This window comes from Jaculus jaculus, chromosome 10 (genome assembly GCF_020740685.1).
Source record: "Jaculus jaculus isolate mJacJac1 chromosome 10, mJacJac1.mat.Y.cur, whole genome shotgun sequence".
NCBI lineage: Eukaryota > Metazoa > Chordata > Mammalia > Rodentia > Dipodidae > Jaculus > Jaculus jaculus.
Genome location: NC_059111.1, coordinates 89,677,335 through 89,692,145, shown reverse-complemented (window position 1 = coordinate 89,692,145; position 14,811 = coordinate 89,677,335). Strand labels below are relative to the sequence as shown.

Sequence of the window (14,811 nt, the reverse complement as noted above, 5' to 3'; positions counted from 1 at the left end):
TTGTTTTAAATCTTGTATTGGCTGAATATTTCTTTGCTATGCCCAATGTCATGTTTTGCAGTGTGAATGTTTATTCTGTGCCATTATGGGTTTTCTGAAGTTGTTTTTTGGCACTATGGCTCAGTTAAAAGACCTTGGATTATGGGGATGTATGAACATCATTGGGATTGATTTAAAAAAAATATATGGGGACTTTTGAAGTTGGACCAAACGCATTGCATTTTACATCATGGGTGGTTATCAGTTTATGGGGGCCAAGGGTGGAATGTGGTGCTTTGATTTAGGTGCCCCCCCATAAACCTAGGTGTTCTGAATGCTAGGTTCCCAGCTGATGGAGACTGGGAATTAATGCTTCGTGGAGGCAATATTTTGGTGGGGGCAGGCTTATGGGTGTTATAGCCAGTTTCCCCTTGCCAGTGTTTGGCACACTTTCCTGCTGCTATTGTCCACCTTATGTTGGCCAGGGGGTGATATCCACCCTCTGCTCATGCCATCATTTTCCCTGCTATTGTGGAGTTTCTCCCTTGAGCCCATAAGCCAAAATAAACCTCTTTTTTCTCACAAGCCGCTCTTGTTTGGGTGATTTCTACCAGCAATGTGAACCTGACTGCAACAAATCCCCACACTGGCAGGACCCAGTTTCCATGCAGAATAATGAGCTTTCAAATTTCCTGTGCTGTCTGCTTCCATCCTTTGGCCTGAGCCCCTTTGAGTCCCATGTTGAATGAGGGGTGTGTGGAGGGTCGGGGTGGGGAACAGAGGCAGGGGCTTGGCTCAAGCTTTGTCCTCTGTCCCCTCAGCTTGTCCTGTTTGAGCCAGATGACCAGCCTGTGGTGGTTTGAATGTAAAATGTCCCCTATAGCCTCGTGGGTCTTGAATACTTTGTCACCAAGTGGTGACAACTTGGGAGAAGTCTTGCTAGAAGAGGTGTGCCACCAGGGACAGACCTTGAGATTTATTAGCCCAGCCCTACTGTGTGTTAGCTAGTTCAGCTCATGGGGAATGATTCCTGACATGCTCAAACTTCCCCTCGAAACTGTAAGCTGAAATGAACCCTTCCTCCCATAAGCTGCTTTTGGTCAAGTGTTTTGTCCCAGCAATGAGGTTACTGCAACATTAGCCTCTGAGTTTGGTCTCCTGGTCCAACTCTTCAATACCTCACTGCCTAGTAGGACCTTTTCACCCTTGCCAATCTAATGATCATCCCCCTCCCCTGCGACAACTGTGCCCTTTCCAGCACCCATTCAGAAAGAAGCAAGAATTATTACTTTAATTTAACAATGACCATGACACTGAGTGACAACATAGGGGAGAGGTAGTGGACAGAGAAGATGCCTGGGTCTCCTGTTCTCTACCCAGCCTTGATTTGACCCAGCAGAACCCCAGCAGCCTGGAAGAACTCACCCAGCCTCTCACAGACCCAGGGACGGGTAGGGTTGGAAACCAGAGGCTTGAAACTTAAAGAAGATGGCAAGCTGGAAGAGGATTGGTAGTGAGAGAAGGACTGAGGTCCAGGGAGCACTAACGCAGATCTTCGGCATTGAACATGCCCTTGGCCCTGCGCAGGATGGAGTCTTTGGCCGCATCATAGGGATGCTCCTTGGATGGGATCTCCAGGACAGCAGGAATGGAGCGCTGGTGGGCATCAAGGGCATGCCGCACCATCTCTGCAATGTACTGGTTGATGAGAATGATGCCAATGTCGTCCCGGTTTAGAAACTGTCTGTTGGGGGAGAAGAGACGAGCAATGAGAATGACCTAGGGGCACAAGGAGAGAAGCTACTACACTACCTTCTCCTTCCTTGAAAGCTCGGGGCCACGCTGATCAGGGCTGGCTTGCCACCCAGCTGCTCTCAGAGGAACTGGTGCATGCCAAGACCAGGCTGCATGTCAGTGTGTGCAATATGATGTCTCTGGGCAGGAAGAGGGAGGAGAGGGACATATGTGTGTGCCCTTTGAGTTGCATGAGGAGATGCTAGAAAAATAAATGCTAAATGCGACAATGATGAGGTATGTTGTTAGGCACAGGAAGTAGAAAAGAAGGTAGAAGGACAGGGTGGAGAAGACTTCTTAATATACCTTCTTTGAACATTACTAAATGTTAAAAAACAAACCTGTGGGCTGGAGAGATGGCTCAGTGGTTAAGGTGCTTGCCTGCAAAGCCTAACAAGCTGGGTTTAATTCCTTAGTACCCACACAAAGCCAGGTGCACAAAGTGACACATTCATCTGGAGTCTGTTTGCAGCAGTTAGAAACCCTGAGATAGCCACTCATTCTCTCTTAATCTTTCTTCTTGCTTAAAAATGAATACATTTAAAGTATTTTAAAAAGTTTACATATGGGATGGAGAGATGGTTTAGTGGTTGGGGCGCTTGCCTGCTAAGTCTAAGGACCCAGCTTCGATTCTTCAGGTCCCACATAAGCCAGATGCACAAGGTGGAACATGGGTCTGGAGTTCGTCTGCAGTGGCCAGAGGCCAGGTATGCCCATTCCCTCTCTCTCTTTCTAACAAATAAATAAAAGTTAAAAAAAAAAAAAAAAACTTAAGCGGGCGTGGTGGCGCATGCCTTTAATCCCAGCACTTGGGAGGCAGAAGTAGAAGGATTGCCGTGAGTTCAAGGCCACCCTGAGACTACAGAGTTAATTCCAGGTCAGCCTGGACCAGAGTGAGACCCTACCTCAAAAAACCAAAAAAAAAAAAACCAAAAAAAAAACAACCCCAAAACCTTAAAAAATTTGCATGTGTTTTCATGTGTGTGTGGTGTATGGACATATATGTGCCCTTGAGGTGCCTCTCACAGTCTTGGCTGCTGCTCTCCTCAGCCTGGTATTGTGTTTGAGGGAGAGTCTTTTTTACTGTTTGTAGAGCTTGTGGGTTCCTTCCATCCTCAACTCTCTGCTCCCCTGTGGGACTGGGGTTACAGGGGCAGGTGTCCATACTCAACTGTTCTACATGGGATCTGGAGATTTGAACTCGAGCAGTCTCGGGCTCCCAGTTTGTGCAGGCAGCACACCTAACCCTGAGCCATCTCTCCAGCATCTAATGTTTTACATGTCAGGCTAAGGAGACCTCTGAAAGCTTCAAAGTCTATGCTGATGAGGGTGGAGGACTGACTGGCCAGGGTCCCAAAAGGGGAAGAGGAAACTCAGCAATGGAGGAATCACAGTTTCCACAGAGAGAACCTGCCCCACGACCTTCCTTTCATGTGATCACCCCCCCACCCCATTCATTCTGCCATTTCCCCATGAAAAATGAATTATTAACAACTACTCTGCCAGGCACTGGAACAAGTCGGACTAGAGCTCTAACATCTCTTTTGGTTGGAAAGAGAAAATTCTTGAAATGAAATCTGTCCTTCAGTAACACATTAGGTCACTTTACTAGACAGCTGAGAGATCAGCTGATAGTAGCTTCCCAAGCATACTCCAGGCAGTGGGAACTAGTCACAGCCAGTGGCTCTGGGCTGGGCTGTTTAGGGAAACAGGTGAGAATAGTTTATTCAGCAGAGTTGGCCCAGGAGCCCCAGAGAAGGGATAGAAGAACCAATAGTGGGCTGGCATCCTCAATTCTAGTCACCGGGACACTTGAGAGATTACCAACAATGCCTGCACCATCATCCTTGAACCAGAGCAGGAAGTGAGGACTTGGAAGTAGAAGGTCTTAACAGAAGGTCGACGTTCCAAAAGTTCTGCCCAGTGTGCTCAAGACTAAGGGGAATTCCAATTCGGACTGGTGAGAGCTGCATTAATAGAACAGGTACTGGCTTTGCTCGCACAGAAAGGGTTAGGTCTGGGTTTTAAACCCCAGCTCTGCCTCTAGAACTGGTGTGCCTTTAGGCTTGTGCCTTAATTTCCCCGGGGCTTTAGTTTTCTCACCACTCAGTGGGAGCAATCCCCTCCTTACAAGGACGACTGTAAACGTCTAAGGCAGATGAGCGTGCAAGGAAAGACAGAGCGAGCGCACAGCCCAGATCCACACTGACTATGAGGTTCTCTTTAAGGTGGCGAGTTTGCAAGGCCCAGGGACGGTTGTCACCGCGAGTGACAGGGACCCCGATAGAGAAGCTGGGGCTGGGTAGTCACCACTGGCTGGGGGGAGAGGGGGGCTCACAGATGTCCAGTGATGGCAGATCACGAGTTCTGCTCCCCTGCTACCCTGACACATGATCATGTGACACAGCCAGGGTCACACCGAGCACCCAAAGGGAACGGGGTGCGAAGGCCTTGACTGTCCTGCAGGACTAACCCTCAACCCCGTCCCGGTCCGATCACTCAGTAAACTGGCCGCGTTAACCTACTCCCTTTCTCCCCCGCCCCCCCCAAAAAATCAAAAACAAAACCAGAAGGGCCCATCAGGCTACCGTACCGGAAGGTGTCTTCGATCTCATTGATGGTGGTATCCTTCTCCACCACCAGGAAGTTAGGGTGGCGGTTCTTGTTAAGCTCCCCGATGCCGCCCAGCAGGAAACCAGTCACCGTGTCCTCGTCTCCGATCACCGCGATGAGCTTACCCCGGCCTGCCATGGCCTCAGCCAGGCAGAGCGTCACCCCAGGCACCCGCAGTCGCCGAGGCCCCGCCCACGCCGCGCGACGCACAGCGCGCCCCGGCCCCGCCCCTTCGGATGCGCGCGCAGTGCCCCGCCTCCCGGGCATGCGCAGTAGCAGGAGCACGGCCTCACTCTGACTACGCCTGCGCCGGAAAGAGAGCGACGTGATCCGTGGAACTGCGGGCTTGTGGAAGCGTTCGAAGCTCGTTCATTCATTCCTTAGTGGAACAAACGTTTGTGAACCGAGCACTGTCAGGTGTCAAGACTCCGGGGAAGAAAAGAAACCTCCGTGTGTGTGTGTGTGTGTGTGTGTGTGTGTGTGTCGTATTGTTTGTTTGGGGCCCTTGGAGACAAGGAGTCGTGGAGCCTGAATTGGCTATGGATCCGGGCTTATCCGATTCCCCTGCCTCTGCTTTTCCGAGTGTTTGTATGCTTAGATGTTTGTTTCGTGTGTGTAGTGTATGGGATGTTAACAATCACTTGATACACATTTGTCCAGTTCACTAAAGCAACGAGCAAAGTAATGACGGTGCTGTCTAGTGCCATAGAGAGCTAAGGGAACGCATAGTTACAAAGCTCGTGTTTGCTGAGGGCATGGGAGCAGGACACAGAAGTGCCATCTTTGTTTACTAATCCAAAGAAACTGACTCAAAGGACACCCCCTCCCCGCAGAAGGTTTTATCAACTAAGCAGAAACCGGAAGGGTCAGCAGGGTGAAAGGGATGGACATGAGGCCAAGAGGATGTTTCAGGCAGGAATACCAGTCTCTGCAAACTCTTGACTAGATGGCATAAAGATATTCAAGAACAGTTAAAAAGAGATGGGAGCCAACCCAGAGAGAGGAGGGGAAGGTACCCTCCTGTCAGTGGCAGTGTGGCATAGCAGGACACAGCTCCAGTTGCCATCTATAGCAGGTTTTTTTTTTAATTTATTTTATTTTTTTTTAACTTTTTTGAGGTAGGCTCTCTCTCTAGCCCAGGCTGACCTGGAATTAACTATGTAGTCTCAGGGTGGCCCTGAACTTATGGTGATCCTCCTACCTCTGGCTCTCCAGTAATGCAAATCAAAACTACCTTGAGATTCCATCTTTCCTCAGAATGGCTACCATTAAGAAAACAAAGGACAATAAATGTTGGTGAGGATGTGGAAAAAGGGGAAGCTTTCTGCCCTGTTGGTGGGAATGTAATCTGGTATAGCCATTATGGAAATCAGTGTGGAGGTTTTTGGTTTTTTTTAAATATTTTATTTATTTATTTGAGAGTGACAGAGACAGAGAGAAAGACAGATAGAGGGAGAGAGAGAGAATGGGCGCGCCAGGGCATCTGGCTAACGTGGGACCTGGGGAACTGAGCCTCGAACCGGGGTCCTTAGGCTTCACAGGCGAGCGCTTAACCACTAAGCCATCTCTCCAGCCCCAGTGTGGAGGTTTTTGAGACAGCTAAAAATAGATTTACCACCAGGCGTGGTGGCCCACACCTTTAATCCCAGCACTTGGGAGGCAGAGGTAGGTGGATCTCCTTGAGTTCGAGGCCACCCTGAGATTACATAGTGAATTCCAGGTCAGCCTGAGCTGGCATGAGACCTTATCTCAAAAAAAAAAAAAAAAAAAAAACAAACATACACATAAAAATAGATTTACCATATGACCCAGTTATAGCACTCCTAGGCATATATCCTAATGACTCTTCTCACTACCTTAGAGATACTTGCCCAACTATGTTTGTTGCTGTTCTGTTCACACTAGTTAGGAAATGGAACCAGCCTAGATGTCCATCCACAGATGAATGCATAATAAAGATGTGGTATATTTACACAATGGAGTTCTACTCAGCAGTAAAGAAAAATGAAATTATGAAATTTGCAAGGAAATGGATGGATCTGGAAAGGATTCTACTAAGTGAAGAAACCCAGGCCTAGAAAGCCAAATGTCACATGTTCTCTCTTATATGTGGACCCTACCTACAAATGTATAGACTTGGGTGAGATCTGGAACCAAAAATCAGTAGCAGGTGCCCATAAGCTAGAAAAAGGCTGTAAGGGAGGAGGAAAGAGAAGGTCTTAAGGGGATGGTATTGTATCTATGTAAGCAGAATAACAGACTACAGAGAGGGGAAAGGCCTAAGTGAGGTCAGGGGAAGAGATCGTATAAAAGAAAGGTGGTGGGGTGAGGGTCAGTCAAAATTCAAGATATTCTGAATAAGACATATGAAAATCTACTTTCTTAAATAATGGCACATCCATAAACCATAAATTGTTACTAGAAAATTTTCAGTGCCTGGGATGGGATACATTCCAGTGAGTTGTTGTCAGGGAGGTCCCTGTTGCCTCTAAAACATTATAGACTATTGCCAGGGCCCTTGGTTTCCTGTGAGAAAGAGATGGAAAGACCCTATTGCTGAAGACTTCACGTGCCTGAGCGGCAAAGTCACTGAGAAATCAAGCTGGTGCTGAGCAGAAAACCTTCTCCCTGTAGCCCAGCCAACTGAAAGCTGCACTATATGCAGTCTTATGGGAGACAGAAGTCAACAGTGGTGAAAACAGTGGGCACTGGAAACCTCAAGTTTGGCCAGACAGGCCAAATGTCTGGATGAGTGCAATAGTGGCATGTCTGCTCTGGGGGAAACCAAATGCTCTCTAGTTGGACTGAAGGCCCACTCTATGGGAGGGAATACGTGCCTGGTACTGAAAACCTAATCAAAAGCCTATGGCAGGGGAGATTATGAGCCTTAGAGGGTATAAAGCCTGCTCTTGTCTGGATAAATGCATGTATTACTTTCACCAAATTGCCCTGAAAGCACTACACTTAATGTTCATACTCATATTAAAGCTACTCTCACTTCTGGTTAGAGAAGCTTCTCTTTTCAAGTGGCAAAGACCACTGGGGTGACCCAAAAGGCAATGTACTTCTGAGAAGAAGGGACAGAGGAGTATCCAGCACTGAAACATCTCACACCCTCCAAGGCTCAGGGTCCACTGTGGAAGAGGTGGCAGAAAGAATATATGAGCCAAAGGAAGGGGTTACATACAACTGTCTGGACAGAATTTGGCCTTGATATCCAAGTCCTCACAGTGCCTAGCAAAACCTACTTAAGACCCTCATAATAGAAGAAAAAGATGAAGACATCAAATTAAGAGAGAGACTAATGGAGAGATGGTAGGGGATATGACAGAGTGCAGAGTTATGAAGGGGAAAGTGGGGGAGGGGAAGGAAATACCATGGTTTGTTGTAAGTATAGAAGTTGTCAATATATATATATATATATATATATATATATATATTTAAGGTTGTGCCACCATGCCTGGCAGGTTTTTTTTTTTTAATTTAACTTCTAAAAATATTTTTACTTATTTGCAAGTAGAGAGAGAGAGAGAGAGAATGAATGAGTGGTGTGCCAGGGCCTTTTTCTACTACAAATGAGCTCCAGATGCATGTGCCACTTTATGCATCTGGCTTTACATGGGTACTGGGGGATCAAACTGGGTCATAAGGCTTTGCAAGAAAGGTCTTTTAACTACTGAGCCAATTCTGAAACCCTTTTTAAAAGTAATTTTTAAAATATTAATTTATTTATTTTTGAGGAGAGAGTGTAGGCACCTTGTCGCTACAAATGAACTCCAGGTGCATGTGCCACTCCGTTCATCTGGCTTTATGTGGGTACTGAGGCATTGAACCCAGGTCGGCAGGCGTTGCAAACAGGCACCTTTAATTGCTGAGCCACTGTTCCAGCCCAAAAGTTTATAGTCTTGCTTATGAGCTTTTCCAGAAAATTACCTGAGAAAGGAATAAGGCTGTGTATATAGGCCTTAAGCATGGTCCATTGCTATTTGAACTTTCTCATCTGAAATCTATATAAAAGGAATATTATGTCTCTGTCAGCCTCCTTCACAGCAAATATTAATTATGCCTGGGAATTTTGACTCTCAACCAGATTTGGGCGAGGGGTGTCCTTTCCCTTTATCCTGCCTCACTCCTAGGAAAAGGAGGGAAAGAAGGAACTTGAAAGAGGAGTGAGGAAGTAGACAGACCCCTGACTGAAGAGCTGACGAGGAGCAGGGTTAGGGGCTGGGGCCACGTGTGTTTGGATCTCCTCTGGCAAGTACCTGGGGAAGATCTACTGTTACAGGACCCATCTAATGAAATGAGTCTCAGTGTTACTCTGCACCTAAGCTGTTCATGTATCATTCATGCCTGCATTAGCTCTCTCAGGGTCAGGGAGCTCAGACTGGTTGGCGGAAGCCATGGAGACCTGCTCACAGATCAGGGTAGTAACCATAGCCAGGAATGTGCCCCAGGGCACAAGGAGGGGCCAGCAAGGTGTGGGTGGAGTGGCAGAGGTGTTTCTGGGTAGAGGCCCAAAGTGCGGCTCTGGTGCTTAGGAAACCAGAGGCCATGAAGGCAGCTCGGGTTAAAAGAGGGAGCGGGGATGCTGCCCAACCCACACAGTGGAGAGAAGTGCTGAACTTAAGGAATCTTGGAGTCGACTTTCACCTGGAATAGGAGGGAGCCACATCAGGCCCTGGGCCCTAAATCTGAGGGACATAGAACTTTAATAGGACCTCCTCCAGCTGCAAGGAGCGTGGAGGCAGAGAAACAGGTTGGAGTGACTCAGGGCCAAGAGATTAGTTCAGGGGCTGGTGCAGGGGTTCAAGGTCAGAGCTAGAGTGGGGCATGCAACAGGCCCTGGGTTGACCCGGACTCTGGAGTGGATGTTCCGAGTTGGCATTTGGTCCCAGCAGCCTGCTGGGTAAGAAACATTCGTGCTTGAGACAGTGTACCCTGTTTTAAGACCCTGTTCAAATGTCTTCCATTAATCCTAGAACACTCTTCCAGAACAGTGTGCATGCCCACTGCCACAGACCAATGTTCCAACCAGCAGAGGACCAGGTCTCCATCCTGATGCTCTTTCCTCATGTCTGACTCAGACCCTTCCCCTCAGCCTAGGGACAGGCCTCCAGGGGATAACCAGTCCTGTCTCTGGTCCCCAGGGTCTGATTTAGTCAGACCAGCAGGCCAGATAGCCACTGGTGAGTACGCGCGCACACACACACACACACACACACACGCACAAACACACGGAATAGCCAAGCCTCTGCGACAGCCTCACTTTATTTGGAGTTTTCCAAAAGTCCCCCAGAAAGCTGGGCCTCGCAGTGTGTAAAAAAGGCCCCAATGGGGCAGAGCTGTGCAATCATTAAAAAAAAAAAAAAAAAGAAGAAGAAGAAGAAAAATGAGAGAAGCAGTCCCTCAGGAAGCCTGGCTTAGGTGGTGCACGTAATCAAGGCCAGTCCACATGGCATGTGATGCTTGTTCTGGGTCTGTTTTCTTCTCCGATTGTGCTTTATTTTCCAAGTCCTTGACACTCTTCGATGGTGGCCACCGGATGCAGTCCTCGCGTGGGGCGGCTTGTGTGGGTGACCTCTCTCTCACACATGTCTCCAACATGACACTCCCCACTCCAATACTCAGAGGGCTCCCCTAGGCCCCGAATCCCTCGTCTATCCCCGTATGTCACAGTCTCTGCCCCTGAACCCAACCCCAGTCTGCCCTTGTGCCACATCCGAGGGAGGGACACTGTCCTGAGACAGAGAAGGCCTTCCACCACCCCCCCCATAGGGGCACAGAGGGAAGAGGGGCTGTGCCACTCACAACACACCCCAGATATGCATTTGTAGTGTGATTCTGCAAGTGTGCATCTGGGTGTGGCACATTTGTGTAGATGAGGGTGTGAGTGTGTGTGTTTGGCAGGTGGGGGGGGGCCTAGGTTGTGGGGAGACATTTCTGGGTTCAGGGCACATTGACCTTGAAGGGACTTCCGGGGACACTTTCATCACCCCACTTGACAATGAGGATGTAATCTCCTTTCTCCTTGACAGTGTAGGTGACATTGTATACCCGGTTTCCCATGTGTTTCACATACACCTCTTCACAGGGGGTCTTGGGCCCGTGCACACCCACCATCATCATGTTGGTACCTGCAGAGGGAGGTAGAGTGATGTGGCTCAAACCAGGGTCCCCAGCAATCTGCACTTTGCTTCCCCTCCCATGCTCCCCACAAGGCAAGTCCCCTCTCCCCTGGGGCCTACCTGCTTTGCTGCAGTCCACAGTGAAGGAATTCTTCTGACCCACAAAGGCCTGGGACAGCCCAGGGCCTCGTGTCGTCACCTTGCTGGCATCGGAAGAGAACTTGGGGATGGAACTGTAACTGGAGCCACGGCTCGAGGAGGACTTGGTCACAGTCTCCACCAGAACTGTAGACGTTTCATGAAGGCTATGGCCTCCAGACAGCCGGGGACCTGAGGGGAAGAATAGGCGGCCAAGAATGTGGTCAGGGACTTCCTGTTCATCCCTAGGTAGGCAGCCTTCAGCCCACACTGAGAACCCTCTGGAATTGGGGATCTAGCCCACAGTGCCTGCACTAGGACCACCCTGTCCTCATCTGTAACGTCTGAAGAGCACAGCCCATCCCAGACAAAGCACCCCACTACCAGAGCCCTCGGCCTAAGCCACTGTTGGCTCTGCCCCTCACCTTTCCAGGATTTGTTTGGAAAGTTTTATTTGCAGGTCGAGAGTTTGACTTTTAGAAAAGAACCTACAGGGCTGGAGAGATGGCTTAGCGGTTAAACGCTCGCCTGTGAAGCCTATGGACTCCAGTTCGAGGCTCGGTTCCCCAGGTCCCACGTTAGCCAGATGCACAAGAGGGCACACGCGTCTGGAGTTCGTTTGCAGAGGCTGGAAGCCCTGGCGTGCCCATTCTCTCTCTCCCCTTCTATCTGTCTTTCTCTCTTGCTCTCAAATAAATAAATAAAAAATGAACAAAAATATTAAAAAAAAAAAGAAAAGAACATACAGCCAGACATAATGGCACACACCTTTAATCCCAGCACTAGGGAAGCAGAGGTAGGAGGATCGCTGTGATTCGAGGCCACCCTGGGACTACATAATGAATTCTAGGTCAGCCTGAGCTAGAGTGAGAGCCTACCTCGAAAAAGAAAAAGACAAAAACAAAAACAAATATCCAAAAGCTCCTTAAACAGCTTCAAATAGGGAAATTTGTAAGGCTAGGAGTACTGCTCGGTGGTAGAGCATTTACCTAGTATGTACAAGGCCCTGGTTTCAACTCTGCTAACTATTTATCTTACTAGAAACAAGACATAGCAGAAAGCAGGTGAAAGAGTTAAGCCAAAGCCTGTGCAGGTCAAAGATTAACCAAGGGGTAGGCAGTGACAACAGAAAAAGAATTAGGGAGAGACACAGCTCGGTGGCAAAACGCCTGCCTGGCATGTGGCAAGGCTCTGAGTTTGATCCCCAGTACTGAAGGTGGGGGAGACAGGGCCTCATGTAGCTGAGGCTGACCTCAAACTCTGCTTTCACCTCCTGAATGCTAGGATTACTGGCATGTACCCCATACCCAGTTTATTCAATGCTGGGGATTGAACTCAGGGCTTCGTATGTTAAGCAGACACTATTCACTGCTCCACATCCACAGCCCAGAAAAATTGTATTTAAAAAATTTATTTATTTATTTATTTGACAGAGAAAGGGGGAGAGAGAGAGAGAGAATAAGCACATGGGCACACCAGGGCCTCCAGCCACTGCAAATGAACTCCAGACGCGTGTGCCCCTTGTGCATCTGGCTAACGTGGGTCCAGGGGAATCGAACCTGGGTCCTTTGGCTTTGAAGGCAAACATCTTAACTCCTAAGCCATCCCTCAGGCCCAGGTCTTTTTGAGGTAGGGTCTCATTTGAACACAGGTTGACCTGGAACTTATTCTATAGTCCTAGGCTGGCCTTGAACTCACAGTGATCCTCTTACCTCTGTCTGCCTCCCAAGTGCTGGGATTAAAGGCATGTGCCACCATACGCAGCAGAATTGTGATTTAAAAAAATTTTTTTTTATTGATTGATTTATTGGAGAGAGAGAATGGGCATCTCAGAACCATTAGCCATTGCAAATGAACTCCAGATGCATGCACCACTTTTGCATCTGGCTTTATGTGAACACTGAGGAACAAAACCTGGGTCTTTAGGCTTTGCAGACAAGTGCCTTAACCACTGAACCATCTCTGTAGCCCCAGAAGTATATTTTTACAGATGATTATGCACAACTGCATAGAATGGAACACAGCATAAAACCAAGCCCACCTCCATCCAGGAGGTAACTTGACCCCCAACTGAGGGCAGACTATGACCAACTATGAATGGCCACTACGGCTGGGTGGGCTGGGCTGCAAGGACCTCTCTCAGCCAGGGAACTCACCTGTGACCTTGGCTTTGAAAGGACTTCCCACAATGTGCTGGGGGCCACCATACTTGATGGCAATGAGGTAGTTGCCAGGGGCCATGGGAGTGTAAGTGACCACGTGGCCCTCGGGACACTCCCTGCAATCCAGCTGCACCTTGGAGGGGCCGTCAATGGTGACAGACAAGGCTCCGGAGCCTGCATTCTGGGTGTTGACAATGAACTCTGACGACACACCTGGGGGCCAGAGAGAGCAAGACTGTAGGCAGAAAAGGAGGCAGCCCAGAGCACGCCCTGGGCCTCTTGGGGGCAGCTTTCTAAGGCAGTGCCAGTGAGTGGTTGAGCACCCTCAAAGCACCCCCTGCTCCCAGCCCAGCTCCAGGCGCTCACCAGTGGTGCCTCCCTCCAGTCCAGGACCATAGGCTGACACCAAGCCTGGGTCCCCAGCCTGGCTCTGTTCCCCAACGCGGATCTTGAAGGGACTTCCAGGGATGTGGGCGCCGTTGAACTTGACATCAATGGAGTGGACGCCATTCTCATGGGGGATGAAGCGGATGGTATGTTTATCTGTGAGGCAGTGGGCTGGTGGGTTAGTCTCTGTCCTTCTCTACCTTCTCCCAGAGGTACTGGCATGGCCAGGAGAAAACAGGGACAGGGCAAGCTCACCATTGTCCAGCTCAGAGACATAGCACTCTTCCACAGCTCCTGAAGGCGTGTGCACCCTAGCATCGATTACGCCCCGTGCCCCATTCAACTGCACCGCAAAGGATGCTGGCTGGTTCACTTTGAGCCCAGTCTCCTGCAGAGGCCAGAGAAGATACTTGAAATCCAAAGAGACTGGTGTTGGAAAGGTTCTCTATAGCTAGATGCTGTTCTCAATGTAAGGCTAGCCCAAGGCTCTCAACTCCCCAGTCTGACCCCAGTCCGTCAGCCCTGTTTGCATAAAAGAATTGAGGGCTGGAGAGATGGCTTAGCGGTTAAGCGCTTGCCTGTGAAGCCTAACAAACCCGGTTCGAGGCTCGATTCCCCAGGACCCACGTTAGCCAGATGCACAAGGGGGTGCATGCATCTGGAGTTCGTTTGCAGTGGGTGGAAGCCCTGGTGTACCCATTCTCTCTCTCTCTCTCTATCTGCCTCTTTCTCTCTCTGTCTGTCACTCTCAAATAAAAAAAATAAATAATAAACCAAACAAATTTAAAAAAAATAACTGAGGAGGTGGAGTCTGCCACCCCTTAATGCACCTGCCATGAGATGGGCACATCCTAGTTGTGCTGGATCCCGGGTGCTGTACGGGATGAGGGGTGAGGTAGGCACCCCTATCCTGACTGAGAAATCACAGGCCAGATGCTAAAGGGCAGACAGGCAGGAGTTTGAGAGTGCTGCGTGTCCTTGGGCTTGGAGACAGCAATCTGTGTGGTCAGACTGGCTTGGAGCACTTTCAGAAGGAGGGGGCCAAGAGGAAAGACTGGAGGGAGCACAGGTGGGGGTCTGAGGCCGGGGGAGGGGCGAGCCTGGGCTGGGGACTCTAGAGCTGGGGCTCACTGTGGGCTGTTAGCACTGCCCGGACAGCAGCTGGAAGGGCGGGGTGCAAAGCCTTCCCCTTGTCTCAGGCTCAGTAAGTTCCTTCCCAGCGTGGCCCATGAACTCCTGTCAGCGTGACCTGCTGGAAGCGTGCATGGCACAGGCTCTCTAGATGTCACAGCAAAGTCCTCAGTGGTCAGGCAAGGAGCAGCCCTCAGCGTTCTCTGCAAACTGGCTTACTCTTAACTTGTATTGATTTTTTTTAAATTATTTATTTATTTATTTATTTGAGAGAGACAGAGACAGAGAGAAAGACATATAGAGGGAGAGAGAGAATGGGCACGCCAGGGTTTCCAGCCTCTGCAAACGTGCGCCCCCTTGTGCATCTGGCTAACGTGGGACCTGGGGAACCAAGCCTCGAACCGGGGTCCTTAGGCTTCACAGGCAAGTGCTTAACCGCTAAGCCATCTCTCCAGCCCTGTATTGATTTTTTTGCATGTATA

General features: G+C 49.3%; 2 protein-coding genes across 3 annotated transcripts in view; both read right to left on the bottom strand.

The window, feature by feature from the left end:
• Positions 1-1,243: 1,243 nt before the first annotated feature.
• On the bottom strand, positions 1,244-4,592 carry Atp6v1f (ATPase H+ transporting V1 subunit F). The gene is made up of 2 exons (XM_004661220.2): positions 4,367-4,592; positions 1,244-1,723 (listed from the first exon to the last, which is right to left on the bottom strand). The coding sequence occupies exons 1-2, from the start codon at positions 4,522-4,524 to the stop codon at positions 1,522-1,524; spliced, it is 360 nt and encodes a 119-aa protein (XP_004661277.1). The 5' UTR covers positions 4,525-4,592; the 3' UTR covers positions 1,244-1,521.
• A 5,044-nt stretch (positions 4,593-9,636) lies between these two features.
• The window catches only part of Flnc (filamin C), a 34,930-nt gene continuing 29,755 nt past the window's right edge, over positions 9,637-14,811 (bottom strand). For both annotated transcript variants that reach the window (XM_045160144.1, XM_045160145.1), the window contains 5 exons: positions 13,454-13,586; positions 13,178-13,354; positions 12,806-13,024; positions 10,632-10,841; positions 9,637-10,520 (listed from right to left, as the gene is read on the bottom strand). In XM_045160144.1, coding sequence (XP_045016079.1) covers positions 10,333-10,520; positions 10,632-10,841; positions 12,806-13,024; positions 13,178-13,354; positions 13,454-13,586 — 927 coding nt within the window. In that variant the 3' untranslated portion in view covers positions 9,637-10,332. The remainder of the gene's footprint in view (positions 10,521-10,631; positions 10,842-12,805; positions 13,025-13,177; positions 13,355-13,453; positions 13,587-14,811) is intronic.